A 16,145-nucleotide genomic window follows, 5' to 3' on the forward strand; every position below is an offset into this window, starting at 1 on the left:
GGTAGTTGAAAGATGCGATGCTCGATACGAACGGTGCTCGTTTAAAGGTGACGATTCATGAATCCCTTGGAAAATCGCTCGCGTGTGAGTTAACACGCGGACACCTGGAAATCGTTGCAAATTGCGCACGCTATAAAAACCCCACGTTCTGTTCATCGGTTCAGATTCATCGATACCAATGAAATATAATTCTGTCTGTTTGTCACCGCAACACGTTCAATACGGCACCATTTCGTCGGTATTCGATATTTTGAACAAAATTATACGTAATTTCACCCAGAATATTGTTTTGTATAAAATTTCATAAGACTGATTCGTTTCAAATACATAATTTAAAAGGAAACGTTCACGTAGCGTTAACCTGTCGCGGAAACTAGGTTGACGCTAATTGTTGAGGCTAATGTTTCAATTTTTATTGTAAAACTTTGATTTGTTAATGGAAAAATAACTTATTCATTATTTGATGTTATGGGAATGTCCTGTTTCAATGGTCCTTACCATTTCAACAATAAAAATTCCAGAAAATCGATTATTTTTCAATCGTTCAAACCGGAACGCTCGCTTAATTTCCAGTTTATGTAAATTAATATTTTCACAGATACAGAAAAAGGATTGAAACTTAAATGAAAATTATGAAAATTGTATGAAAATGTCTCACCTTGTATACTATTCACAAGCTGAATCTATTCCAAGAAGGATAAAGACCGTATTGAAAGCAAACGTTGGACCAACCCTGTTTAATAACACGATTATAATATTTCACAGGTATTCGCGTTATTTTACTCGCCCCCTGCAGATTTACAGACGTTTATTACAATTTGCACAATATCCAGTAAAAGTGAGGTATAGTTATGTAAGTGATACCAACCCGTAAATAAATCAAAGATATAAATCAAAATTTGTTGGCGCGCCGAAGACATATCTTCATTTATAATTAGATTATTATGGTTTTTTGTTTTCTTTAAACAACCGTAAGACAATAATTATTTAGAAGCTCAGTGAATCGACAGTTTTGTCTTATTGATTGCGACTCACTTCCCGAGGGCATTCTAAATCGCGATATTGTGAAACGATCGGGTTGAAATCGTTGCAATTTAAAAGGTGGGTCCGCGGAATGCTTGTTCGTTAGTTTTAAAAATGTTCGCTAACGCATACCGACACGAGGTAAAACTTGTCGTTTTATGAATACCTTGCTCGGCTCTAAAACGAATTCTGTCGGTTCGTTAGATTCGGTTTAACGCGGGGAACGTTTCTAACGAGCAATAAACGTAGTTGTGTATGCAATGGCCTATAAAGATCGTACATTGTGCGTTCGAATCTCACGTCATTTACAGAATTCAGCAATTCCGTTACGCGTGTAATGTCGTACACCTCTTAAGATTATTATTGTAAAAGACCAGTTGCTCGAACGAGGTGATAGAATTCCCAAACGATGATTATTATTCTTACATGTTACGTGGAACCATTTACTGATCCTCATTCAGCCTCAAGCTGAAACAAACTCTGTACAACAACTATCAAAAACTTGATAACTATTTCATTTTAATAATAATACTTAAAACACGAAATACACATTTTAAGAAGACGCTTTCGATCTTAAATTAATGAAATTAATTAAATTACTCTAGTGTATCGACTAATAATATTTGTTTCCCAAAAGGGTTGTTTAAGAGATGAAACTTACGAAATCCCAACTAAAAACGAAGTAAAGCTTTCCTTCGAATTTATTGCATCAGAATGAATCGACACATCGCGAATTAGCATACGCCTCGTATTATTAAATTCGTTTTGATTTGCTCTGTTCGCTCGCGTACGCGTCTTTTCGAAAAATGTTCGTCCCACACACGGCCACCTTTTGCTCGCTACGTCCACCCGAGCGATCCGCGAGCACGCGTGTCGTAGCACCTGTCATTTCTGTTTTACCGTGGGTGATACAAAGCTGCCGCTCTTCCCGTTAATTGAATGCGGTAATCCCCGCGCAACCGTCCGATACTCGGTGGGTGTTTCATTCCGAGAGCTTTATGAACCAATCCCAGGTGGTCCTGTACGTTGGAGAAAATACAAGGTGCGCGAACAACACCGTGACATGTACGATACCTCGAGACTCTGGCTCGCCTTAAAGAAAATGGGGAAGCGGACGACTTGATTGGATAATTAATGAACACGGCGCTCGTTCCTGGATAGAGTACGCTTATTGGTTCGTTACGAGTGCATCGTTGACAGGTATAATAAGAGCTTCGCTTGGAAGGACTAACTGCTCTGGTATTAACGGATCATAAGGAATACAAATTTCGATAAAAAGATGCGAAAGAGTCCGGCGACAAGATAGGGAAGGCGGTTAGGAGATGAAGCAAGATTTGTGATTACTGAATAAATAACCGAAGCTCGCATATCGTGTACAACGTAAACAGTTTATTTGATTTTATTATTTTTTCATGGCTTCTGTTCTGTATACACCGTATCAGACTTCCGCGTGTTCTATACACTCTCAGTTTTATTTAATTTCTTTCATTTTTAACCCTTCGCACTCGGATGTCCCTTTTCAGGGGACATCGTAAATCCAAGCAAACTTTATTAGTGATTACACACGATGAACCTATGGTCGCGTAAAATTTATGAAAGTGTATGATTCCTCGAAGGTTTCTATTCAAATATCACACGTGTTAACATGTCTCATAAATATTTGTATCCTCTATGTCTATTGAAGAAATTTATTTAAATTTATTTAAATTTATTTAAATTTAGGTTTGATGTTTCCGAGTGTATGTTTGTATGGTACATGTTGACGTATATATAAATATATGCATCTATAAGCTTGTTCGTATACATATATTTATAATAAAAAATTCATTTGGTATCATCAAAACTATTATTTAATTTAGTCAAATTTCGTCGATAGAGGGTACGAAGATTTATGGGATTGTCCATATAAAAAATATAAGCTTTTGTGGTCGTGGAAAAAGAATGTGTACGAATGAATCGTACGGATGTGTATGAATTTTATGAATGGATTCGTTCATAATTATACCGTTGCTGAGTTACGGTTGAAATTAGCACAGTTAAGCGCCGCCTGTGACCACTCGTGCAAGACAAAAGCATACGTGTACCGTACGGTGTTCGCATTTTTCCCAAAGTGCCAATAAATTACACCCGGTCGTGTTATGATTAACGCATGGTATGATAATGGCATATAAAATACACCGCGATATGAATAATGGTTTAATACGACGTGATTTGTAGTCTATCCCTGTCACATTCAGATCACACGGTACATTCGTCTTGAATCGTTCGAGTTGACAATGGATTTGTCTTCGTTGCGTTCACGCTCACGCCGGATGAAAATGCTATGCAAATTTCTTTGTGGGAGGACTCCTCGCTCCGATAGATCGTTTAAAAAATGATCATGTAATTATTTTTAACAGCGTGCGTCGAGAAGTATACACTTCTATTCACTTTACGACTCAACGATAATGTAATAGATCGGTAATGAAACGAAGAATTTCAAAAGTAGTTTTTGATTCGTATACATAAAATTCCGTTCAAGGTATAATATTCTAACATTTAAAAATAAAAATGCACCGCGAAGGATTTATTGCGTTGCAAATACACTTGCAGAATGGAAAGATAAATTTCAAACCCGTTATGTAAATTAAAGCCCGAGTCCATCTGTTCCGTTTTTGTACTTTTCTTTTCCGTTGAAATTTTTCTGCTGCGAATCGATAACATTATGACTTTTCCAGTAAAAAATCTGTGCTTTGTCCTACATTTGCAGTGGCCTGTACCATAGCAAGCATCGACGAACAACACCTGTCCTTGTCATAGTTAGCAAACACAACGTCTTCTTATCTAACGACTAAACAATCGATAAGAATGCACTGCAGAACTGGCCGTGGCCTACTTTCGTAATATCAACACCAAACGTTGTAAATGTAACATTTATTTATAGTACATACGTTTCTTGACTAATTATAGAGTCCTTGCAATCGGCTTAGAATTAAAACGCAAGTTCGTTTACTTTCACGAATTATATTTGCTTCGCCTTGACCGCTAGTTGCAGAGACAATTGACTGCAGCAATAGAAATCACAGATTTAGATCTTTCTAATTTAATAGAAACAGAAAATTTACAAACGAATACGTATAATTTACTTTTTGAACGGGCTTCGAAAAGGAGGAGATTACTCAATTCGACATGTATATTTCGTTTATGATAACTGTCGTTTACAAATTATCTATTTCCATTATCTCTAATGTAACCATAGTGTGTGTTCACAATTTAATTATTTTTTATACTATGAAGAAGTTATGGTATTTAGTTGTTTTAACTCGCTAAGAGAAGAAACCACAACAAAATTTTCTATCGACTCCGAGATACAATAACTTTTCCAAGGATCTGATACGATATATCGATTAAGCTTGTACGAAACAAATACGGACTTTGTGCCAATTATTTCACGTACGTCTGTTTCTTATTTCAACGAATACAAATATTTGAATCTTTTTCACTCGTCTAATAAACTCCAATTACGACGGTTATGAGACAGTTATGATCGACCTCTTCAATTGTCAAACGTAACTATTCCCCGTATAAGTATTAATCATTTTTTGCATCAGTCCCTCTTGTTCGGTACACGCGTGCCATTCGCTGCAATATTTATAATGCGACATGGTGCTCCGTGGATTACAAATGTGCCATGTGAGATCCAGTCGCGTAACTATGATTTTTGGGCCTTCGGTAAGGAATCAATTTTTGGACCTCTCGGTGTAAAAATAAATTGTATTTACGATCTTCTTAAAATTCATCGGAAATTTTAAAAATATCGAAATGCTTAAGTACGATGTGTTTAGTAAATACAGTTCAACACAAAATTATACTATAACTGTTAAATTTATATTTATTCGATAGAAAATGATACTCCGTCTATTTGACGAACGAACAGTACTATCGTAGATTCGCTGCGTGAAATCTAATGGCGACCGAGTGTCGCCTCTCGAGTGCAAAGGGTTAATCTAATCCAGATTGTTAACTCAATGGAGCTCTCCATCGTTGGCTACTCTCGCGAAAAGCTACCTACGCTGCCGGTGGGATCCCATTTCGTGAAACGTCCCCTTTACTTCCTGTTAACATATTCCGCGGCTAGAAGGAAAGAAGTCGCGCGGAGGTCGCGAGATATCGACTGTCAACCGATATATTCCTTGGAGGAACTCCCGTTAATTGCGCGAGCGCGGATCCCGCTCGGATTTCCCTTCCGGCATTTGGACAGGGAAGAATTTCAGCTGACGAACTGGGTGGAATGCGACGCGGCCCAAAGAGGATTCCGCTGGTTAGGATAAACGGAAACACCGCATGCCGCGCATTTACGAAGTTCCCGAGTCCTCGCGCCACGATAAACGATAAACGTTTATCGAGCCTTAATTGCGGATCATAAGCGCGATTCTTCCTCGTCTCATTAGCGAATCCCATGGGAAAACGATCATGGAAGTTTTAACGCGTATCTGTATTTTCAAGAAAATTGAGATTAAAAATGCACGGTGTACGGATGTCATTCGCTGTGAAATATCAACTATCTTAACATAGCTGACTCTGACTGATCTGTTTTGCTCGCTTTTATTAAAATTGATGGCCGTGTAAATTCACTTCCTGTCGGTTTTTACCATCGACTTTAGATTTATGTTTAGTATCAGGTTGGGTTATAGCGGCAAGGCGATAAAACTGAATGTCAGAGAACACTTCCTCGATGGACGTCATTCTGAAGGACGAGTAAAGACAATTAGTAAAGCAGAGATTAACTGAGCGCGAAAAGTGCTTGGAAAAACCAATAAAAACTTTTAAGGTCATTCTTAAAGAGATTAAATGATGAATACATATCTTACGTAAGACTTTAACAATTTCAAAAGTCACGCGATAGTAAAGTTGGAATCTTCTGTATCCTATCGAAATAAACAAGAAAAATCTGTAACACATAAACGAAACGAATTAATACGCATACATATTTTCAGTCCGTCTTGAATTAATTTCAATTTCAATTTTGTTTAATTAATGAAGTATTTGTGATTTTCTTGCCCAGCCTTTGATATCTTGTTAAAAGGACCATTCTTTCTCTGATACCTGTTTTCGCTAAGCAGCTATGACCTTTCTTTTTATTTTTTATTATTTGAGAATACAAGGTTCATATATACAGTAGTATGTATAATACAGTTTACGTGTACGTTATATCCGCAGTTTACATTCTTTTAAGAAATCAAAAGAAAAACTGCAATATTAGGTTTCGCAATAAGCGATTCAACATTAAGTGGGAGACACAGTTTCGTATTAGGAGCTTCTTAATCAGCTCCTTTTTGATTGTTTACTTTACATAGACATACAAATATTTGAATCTTTTTCACTCGTCTAATAAACTCCAATTACGAGACAGTTATGATCGACCTCTTCAATTGTCAAACGTAACTATTCCCCGTATAAGTATTAATTATTTTTTGCATCAGTCCCTCTTGTTCAGTACACGCGTGCCATTCGCTGATTGTTTACTTTACATAGACAAAACCAACGAAACAATTTTCCCATTTCATTTTTATTTTCCTTCTACGAAGTAGCTATATCCCGTCTGATCGGATTTCACATCGACGATACCGATGAAATAACGTAGCCTGAATCGCAATGCGATATCCTGCACCGTGGGCCAGCGAACGACGAACACGCGCGAAACAGGAAGGAGATCGGAAACGGGAGCACCTCCCGCGACATATCCTTGGTCCCGGAGCCAGTCGCGCAACACCCACGTGCCCTGCATAGCGAGCACGTCGGAGATTCGGGTTTCCCGCAGGAAGGAGAAGGAAGCGAGCCACGAACGAAGAAGACGAGGAAGAGGGGAGAGGGCAAAGGCAGCTAATGGTAATGGTAGCAAGTCAGTGTCTCTCGGGCCGCCGTCGACGCCGGTACATATTCGCTTCTCGTCGTGGTCCACGTGTGCTCGACTTTTTATCCGATTTTTTTTTTTTCGGACATTTCCAGCCGTCGAGCCGCCTCGATGCTGTAACCTCGGGGAATTGGCGGTTCGTCGATCGCCCGGACGAGTTCTCCGCTCGGTGAACCTTCTTTTTCTCTTCCGCCATACTCGTTCCCTTCGCGATCCGTCCACCGATCCCTACCGAGCCGAAGGACTTTTCGTCCCGATGAATCCTCCATCCGTCCTCTCGTTAAGTACCAACGGTCCGTCCGGTAAATCCGGAACGCCAGTGAAAATCGTCCGAGGACTGAACTCTCGCTCGAGTGAATTCGTCGACGGAAAAACAACGGAGCCTGGAACGAGATCTTGTAGATCCACGAGAGCCTCCTTTCCGGGGGAGTGTAAAAAACCAGAGTGATTTACCATTCGTGTCGGCGGTTACCGAGCCTGCGTCGGATTAATTCGCGGTGGTTGCTCGAATTGTGGTCCAGCAATCGTTCTTGCGGAGCTGCCCCTTCTGTAGCGCAGAGATTCAAGTACGGTGTAACGGAAATTGTGTTGCAACCTCGATGAGAAGTAAACCGATCCAGTTGTTCGAAAGAGGAGCCGGCCAGAGTTCCAAGCGAGCCTTCGCTGAGCGATCTTTTCGTGCTTAGCTCCTTCGAGACGTAGGTGGAAGTCGTTCCGTATCCCCGGAAGACCTTCAAATATCGGAATCATTGAATTCGTCGAGGCTTCCTGGCTTCCCAAACGATATTTACACGTATATGAGCCCTACAAGCCAAACTTTCTCGCATCCTTTTCCAGGAGATGACAGTCGAACGAGGTCAGGACCAAATCTCGAATAGAAACGAACTAGAACCAGTTCAGGTCCAGGAACTAAACAACTTGCTGGGATTTCGAGCACATCTTCGCGAAGTGATTCTGTACTCCGCTAACTCGTACGAGTCATGGGTGAAAGTTTAACGATTCCACGAGAAGATCGAAGCTCTCTCAGCTAGTCGATGGCGAAAGCTTAGGTAGTTCCCGGAATCTTTGAACGCCATCGATTCTGAAAATCGGTAGAGGTACAATTCCCTCGCGTTCTCTTTATCGGGAGACGTAAACGTGACAAAAATCGAACGATGCACCCTCGATCGTTCCTCCGGGGAGAAGAAGACGTGGCAGAATTCTAATCGATCCTCCGCCAAGTGATTCTGTACTCGAACAAGACAGGAGACGCGAGACACATTCAGGACACGGAATAGTCTGACAACTTCGGAAGACTCGAGTATTTGACTCGTCGAGCGATCAGAGCTTTCGAAACGAATCCACGGTGAAAGCGGTCGTGTCGGTTCCACCGAGCGAAACCAAGGGCCTAGCAAACAAAATCCGTCGAGTGCTTCACCCAGGAGATGAGAGCGCGGACGAACGAGCCAGTCCTTCCTCTGAGCATGGGGTAGAAATGTACCTCGGAAGGTCAATCTGGACCCGGGGCGTCCTGGCCCTCGGAGTAGGGGCCCTATTTTTGCTGGGATGCAGGTTCGACTCGGACGGCGACGAGTCGTCGTCTGCGTCCGCGTCGCAGCACGTCAACGGGATCGATCCGATCTCGAGGGACTCGAGCTCTCTGCTCAGGGACTATTTCGTCGTGACCGTCGCGTCATCTCGATCTCCGCGGATCCAACAAGCGGACACGAAAAAGGAAAACACGCTGGACGACGGCCCAGTGACGGTCGGGTCGCGGCAGGATCCACGAGCGTTCAACGGCGGTTATTCCGAACGGAGGAATGTCGAATCCGACGGGGACGACGGGCCCGATTATTCGGTGGAAACGTCGCTTCCGGCCGATCGGGAGAAAAGCGAACGTTCGGAGGATTATCGTCGGTTTGGAAAAGAGAGCGATTCAAAATCGCCGCGGAATGAAGTGCGCGTCGAGACGTCTGCGGTGTTCGGGCGCGTAGAAGGTGGGATGGGACGAGATGAAAATCAGTTTTTGAATGAGGATGGCGGGACTCGTGGCGCGTTGAATGGTTCGGGAGTTGGTGAAGGGAGTGTCGTAAAGGAGAATTTCTCGCGGGACGTGAATGGAGAACCGATGAATGAAGTCGAGGAGAATTCGAGGCGAAGCTACTCCGTCGACGTGGACTCGAATTTATTTACGATCAACGACGAGGAACTTGGGAGTGAAAATAATATCGAAGGGAGCAAGTTGATAGAGACGAACGGTAGACTGGTTCCTTTCGAGCGTTATTCCATAGGAAACGATGCTGGGGACTATGGTAACACGGAACAGAATGTCGGGAGACTGGGTGATCTGACGCAGACGTATCATTTATCTTCTGAAATTTTCAACCCCCGGGAATTAACAAGCGAGATCGAAGAGGCCGAATTAATCGACCGTAGCGTCATCGAGACTCGCGACTCAGGATTCTTGAAGGGATCCGTCGATGATATCCAAAGTTCCGGTCGATTCTTCGACCTGGCGAAAGTCCTGGTTCTCGAAACTTCTCTTCAAAAGTCTGATAAAAATTTAGACGGAGAGGAAAGTTCGAGCAGAAAGCGAAACGATGAATTACTCTCGTCCTTCGAATCTCCTCTGGCGAGATCAGGAACCACGCGGCGCGTTGATGGAACGACGAAGGATCTCCATCCTTTTTTTCGCGAGGATCACAGACCGGCTCGATCTTCCGCAAAGCTGTTGGAAGCGTTCGGAAGCCGTAACGACCGGTCGAGAGAACGGGATCACGGAAAGGTCCTTGAAAGAGGAAGACGCGAAACGAGATCTCGTGATTCGTCGCCCGAGGGCAGCGATCTTTCCGCGAATTTTCGCCCGATCGACGTGGAATCCACCGAAAGTGACGGGAAGACGAACAGATACGAGACGAGGGATCGTCTCGGTCGTCGAAGTAAAACGGAATTTCTCTTTTCGTTTCTTCCCAGAAGCGAAACGATCGAGGAAAGAGTGTCGGATGTCTCGCCATTGATTGGCGAACAGTTGACTCCGAGACGAGAGTTAACGGACGCGGGGATGTTTGTGAACGAACGATTCGGTTCGGACGTGTCGTCGGATATCGAAAATGGTGTAAAACGTGCGGAGACAGGATCGAGCGACGACAGGTCGTCCTTGTTCCCTCGCGTGGCTGCTTCTCAGCGCGAGAGGCGAATCGCTGTTCGCCGAAAGAGATACATGAATTACTATTCGCCGCAACCCGTCACCCCCATGGCGTACGTTCACATACAGCCAGCTTATCCTGTCCCAGCGGTTCCACCCGCGAACCGGAAGTGCGTACGATGCATGGTTGTTTACAAGCCGTGTCCTTCGTCGTCGAGACAGCCGTCCAGACACTTCTTCCCGACTTATCCGAAATATCAGGAGCCCGCTTCGAAGTGGCACGGGCTCAAATACGGTGAGTGAAAGACTAATAAACGCGGGGTGAAAAGTGGGATTCGTGCTTGCTAATTTATGCAAGCTTGTATCGTGTCGCTGTATAAATTCCGCGTCGTGTATTTTCCGTTTATATTTATCAGTACGCCTTTTATACACGATATAACAGAATTCGAGATCGATATGGCTAAATATACTGTGGGATAAAATAATATTTGCACACTCAGGATTTAACTCTTTGCACTCGGATGTCCCCTATGAGGGGACATCGTAAGTCCAGCAAGTTTTGTTGGTGGTTACGTATGTAGAATAAATTTATGCTGACGGAAATTTGGTCAAAATTCAGGTTATCTTGAAGTGTTCTTATTGAAATTGCGCGAGAAAGCAAACTGAAATATGGTGTATGTACAGAGATTTAGAGAAAAATATATGAGCAGGCGGTACGTGGAAAGAGTACGAAGTAAAGGGTTTCATGAAAGAGGCTTCGGGGTTTTGTTGTTAATAATAAAATATCCCTGTCAACGTGGCGTAGTGGACACATTCAATCATGTTTAATTACAATCATGTGTACTTTATTTAAAATATAATTGAACATATATATTAGGACGAATAAAAGGTTTGTACGTTTTTTTTACGATGTTTCAGTTCGTGCAATTTTTTGAAGTCATTAAAATTACTTTACATGCAAGTGTTATATATCGTTTTGTAACTTTTGAAACGATCTTTCACATTCGATTCTTAGCTACATTTGATTCTTAGCTACATTAATTTATCGATCGTTTAATTTATTTTATACTAAAATAGTTCTTGCATATGCATCGAATAAATCGAGTCCAAATAATACAAGCAGTAAAGCGTGCTTATCGCGCGCAAAAATAAATAAGAATAGTGGGAGATCGTTAGATCGAAGAATACAGTTCTTGGAAACACGGAAAATACTCGTGACTGGACGGAGAAAATCGCGTGTACCACGTTGCTCACGAAACTCTCGGTAACCAGACCTTAATTACGCTTTTTCCTACGTCAGTGGGGGGTCGCGAAATTCGCTGAAGGTATAAAACACCGCGAGAGCGTCCCCCAACGTTGATTGCAATTTATGGCCGCGCGGTTTACTCCTAGAAAAAGCACGTCGACGAAACATCGCTCGGTTAATGAGCGTCCGAGGCTCCTCAACTTCCTCGCGGAGGACGAAGGTCGAATCTCTGATCGACCTAACACGACAGGGCGCTCGGTTCTACTTCCGTTTTCTTGTCAATCGTCGAAAGCATCGCGAACGAAAGAATCGTCCGACCGTGACAGTCGATCCTACCAACCCCGTGTTTATATGATTCCATCTTCTCTGTGAAACGACTCTCTTGTCAGACAGCGCTTGCAACAAGGACGCCTTCCTACTTCAACGATTTATACGGTGATTGTTTTTTATCTATTGCGGTCCCTGTTTCGTTGAAATGTTAGAATTACATCGTGACCTGTTACATTTGGACATATATTACTAGACAATTTTCTGTGCTCAATGAACATTGTAACTTACATGTGTGTTTCATATTTTTATAAGCCAGAAAGGAGATTGTTAACAGTAACGTCTAAGTAATTTTGTACAACTCGTTAGAAATTAAATATACAATTATTGTATACATAGAATAACACGCAAAATCGAAAGTTGAAATCAAATAACTTGACGCAATATGAAAAATGACAATATAATATTTATGTATACCAATTATATATAGATATATAATTGGTTTCAATAAGATTAATTGTCCCTAATTATTTGCATATTCGCGTGAGAAATTCAGCAAAGACTATGGAACCGTATCAGCAGAAATCGAATAAGCAACCAGAAGAAACGTCTGAACGCTAAGGTTGTAGGAACGTTTCCGTGCAAGGCATTTGCGTAGGCACGTACCTCGATCCATTGAAAAACGACGGAGAAACTAAAAATATCGACATATCAACGTGCCAGCAGATGTACGCGTGCATTCGCACGCAGAAAAGTGCGCGATGCCGTAGCGAAGGTTCGCGATGGAATAGTGTGAAACTGCGAGTAGAGATGGGATTAAGCACATCGCGAGTAATAATTGAATTATTTCAAACATTTCAAGGTCCTTATTTCGAGACAGACATGTCCAAAAGTATGATTCGAAATTTACGTAAAAGTACAGTCTTACTGCTCTCACTTCTCGTTTTTGTTGAACTGTTGCGACTTTTCTATTCAAGATTATTCGAGGTCGACGTTGCGGTACGAAATTAACCCTTCGTGATCGTACAAACTTTAAACATTATGATAACATTCAAACATTTTTTTTCATACAGTTAAAAACGATGGGGACATTAAAAGAATATAATACCGAATAAGAATACAAATTTTGATATTATATTCAATGTTATCTGTATTCATCGTATTTATAGAGAAATATTAATAATAAGAAGATAGACTAATACAGAAAGATAAAAAGAAGTCGAAGCGTATTTTTTCGTAGTATTTGTTTGGCAAATTTTTGTCGAAATATCTTTGCTTTCCATTATCGATATCACAGTAACTTCGAAAGCCATGTTAAGCTTTCCTAGATCCTCGGCAACCGCTAACGTCGTTGTTACTAAAATGTTTTTTTTTCGCTGTATCATTACTTTAGTAGCTTTTTGGTCGCGTTGCATGCACACCGCCAAGAATTCCCATTAATTACATCACGAATGCGGTTAATGACCGGTATCAATCACAAGAACGTATAACATAATCGGGCTGAGCTCGATCCTCCGTGATCGTGCGTGGAAATGCTCGTCCAGGGTGGTCCTGACGTGAATCTTGATCCTCATAACGCGTCTTTTAATTGACGCCCGTCCCTCTTAGCCGATATTCATTAAATTTTCCATTTGGATCGATGCAACGATACCATCGATTGCTATCGATACTTTTACATCTATCGCGTGCATCTAATAATAATTTTCTGGAAGAAGACGAAAAGTTAGGCCCTCGAAATAACTTTGATCTATAAAGTAGCCAGATTCTTCTAACTTCTAACACGAGTGGACTCGGCCATGCATATTTTACTTTTGTCTTACAAATAAAATCTTATATTAAAGTACTGTTTATCTTAACATTTCTTATTGTATAATTAGCAAACTGTCTTACTTTTGGGATTACTATACACGAATAGGTTAAAACTGATTCTGTTCTTTTTCTAGAATTTAATAGTCTGTTATTTTTTTTATTTTCTTGGGTTGTGTTTCTGGAGTACCACTTTATGCTGAATATTAATGTGATTGCAATTATTTTGATTGCGTGACATCAATGTTACGACACACATATATTGTCCATTCAATTTTTCTAAAATATAAATTTTTCCATGTTACAAATATATTATTGCAGTTTCGTTATTCCACATGAATATCACACCCTCCTCTATTGTGTAAATTTGATACGAAAATTATTTTTGTTCATCGTGTCAGAATATTCGTACGGCTTTTATATATAAAATAATTATTGTAGTGCTTGATAAAATGCTGAAATTATTTTTTCAATTTCAAAGTGTCGTTAAATCGTGAAACTTGTTTTTCTCGGAAATATTAAAAATGAACGTACAATATCTGTGCTCTAGGTCGTAAATACAACACTAGCTTTCCCTTTGAATTTGTATAACACATTTCCACAACTGAGAAGATAAGTTTCTAATCAACTAAATTCGCTCGTATGTCTTTGAGTTGCTGTCACGTAACAGATACTAGAAATTGTATAGTAAAATACAAAGTCTTCCATCTATCTTCTTGGACAGCAGAGATGGTATCTTGTAATAGATATTGAAATTGATGCTGTTATTTGTACTGCGTGATAGAGTACGGTACGACGCCGACGTACCGGTGCAGTTACTGTAGGAAGATCTATAATTAAATGCGTCGTGGTTGCTTTAGCGAATTAAAATTGCAAAACTATTTAGTCGGAGCGATTCCGTTTTCAAACGAAATAGTGTAGGCGTGGATTCGGACAGGAATAAGGATATAACTGTTGCTGTGAACGTTGTGTTAGAACAATTTTAAATAGTACAGACCATTTTTTCAAGCCATCTTGCATGATTAATGCCATGAGATCCTTGTCGATAAAAGTATACATTGTGATAATTAGGATTTCAGTTGGTGTCAACATTTTTGAAGAAACTACAGTTTAATACAATAAAAATGGAAACACACTGACAATCATAAAAGTATTTTTATTAATCATACACTAAATACTAAACATCATTAATAGCATAATAGTCGATATGTAATTGCTGTATCGTAATTGCTGCACATAGAATTATGCTGTCTCACTTTAATGCGATATATTTTTTAACCCAAAAAGGTATCGCGACCGTAAGCTTTTTATCTAAAAGCAAACGTACACATGCGTGCCAATATCCCTAAATAGGTTAAAATAATATTCAGTGGGAGCAAACATTAACTTCCAGCTAAACATGTACTCGTGTCCATCGAACCAATGTTTAGGTACTTTTGTTAAAGTAAGTAATACAAAACCACTAGCAGAGACTTCCTCGTAGTAAGTTTTACCGTTAAGTTGAACGATAGAAGCTCGAGAATCTGTTATGAAAAATGATGGCACAAGCTGCACCGTCAAAGATAAACCTACTCGAAGGTAATTAATAATTTCTACGCACAAAGGAACGCACGTAGCGCGATGCAGACATCACTTTCAACTGCTTCCTCCTCGTGAAGACCGCGCCGAGCCGTTGAACGTTCACGAAAACCCCTGTAGAGAACGCGATCATTATTCAAGGTGATGGCTTAGTACGCGCGGAACTATGCTTAGATCGATAATTGTGGATCGCGCGAGAAAAGCATCGGTGTCGTCGTGGATTGAATCACAGGGCTACGGATGGGAGTACGTAGGCTGTGCGAATTGCGCGTGAAGATCCATAATCGTGCGTGGCCAGGCACACGAAGGGTGGCCCGTCCACGTGAACCGGCCTTCGAGGAAGGCCTTATAACGCGCTCTTTATTAGCGCACCGCGTGCAAACCTTTATTAGCATTCTGATCGACGACGATCTAGGATGCCGATACAAGCATGTAGCAATGATCGGTCGTTGTTTAGAAATTTATGCTGCGACGTTTATCGAAAGCGACAGGACGCGAATACCTGAATACTGTTGTAGGGTTCGACGCTAAACCAACCGACATTTATTTCTATCTATTTCTACCGTGATCGATTAAACGAGTGGTTTGAAAGACATTCAGAGTGAACCAAAACTTCGAGAGTTTTTTCACGTTGTTTCAATTTATGCAATTTTTTCAAGTCGTTAATATTAGTTTATACGCACGTGTTACCTATCATTTTGTAGCTTTTGAGAAACGCTTTCATATTTAATTATTAGCTACGTTAACTTATTGATCGTTTAATTTTTGTTCGTTTTAGTAAAGTCATGGAAAATCTTGAGATTCGAGTACTTTTATGTCACTACTGGAAGCAAGAGTTTAAACATACCGAATATAATATTTTCTTCGCTGCTTCGGTTCTTTTAAACTCTTGCTTCCAGTGGCGACGTAAAAGTCCTTGAATTACAAAATTTTCCATGATTTTACTAATTACTAATTACTAAGTCTAATACAAAACATTCCAACAAAATACAGCAGAATATCGCAAAATACAGAATGCTCCGCCATCGTACAGCTTTACACGTAGCCTCGTAGCATAAGGCAGCAAGATAGGACGTAATTCTTGATATGGATACACAGTATGACACAGCAAATTATAGTCTAATACAAAACATTCCAGCAAAATACAGCAGAATAATTTGCTCTATGGACCATATGTAATGCTGTATGATGATGGAGTATTCTCTATA

At 40.7% G+C, this 16,145-nt stretch overlaps 1 protein-coding gene across 1 annotated transcript in view; it reads left to right on the top strand.

Moving 5' to 3' along the window:
* Nucleotides 1-6,657: 6,657 nt before the first annotated feature.
* Nucleotides 6,658-16,145, top strand: part of LOC128876682 (laminin subunit alpha-1-like) — a 68,352-nt gene continuing 58,864 nt past the window's right edge. The window contains exon 1 of the mRNA XM_054123236.1: nt 6,658-10,335. Within this exon, the coding sequence (XP_053979211.1) occupies nt 8,391-10,335 (1,945 nt within the window). The 5' untranslated portion in view covers nt 6,658-8,390. The remainder of the gene's footprint in view (nt 10,336-16,145) is intronic.

The sequence above is a fragment of the Hylaeus volcanicus genome, chromosome 1 (genome assembly GCF_026283585.1).
Source record: "Hylaeus volcanicus isolate JK05 chromosome 1, UHH_iyHylVolc1.0_haploid, whole genome shotgun sequence".
NCBI lineage: Eukaryota > Metazoa > Arthropoda > Insecta > Hymenoptera > Colletidae > Hylaeus > Hylaeus volcanicus.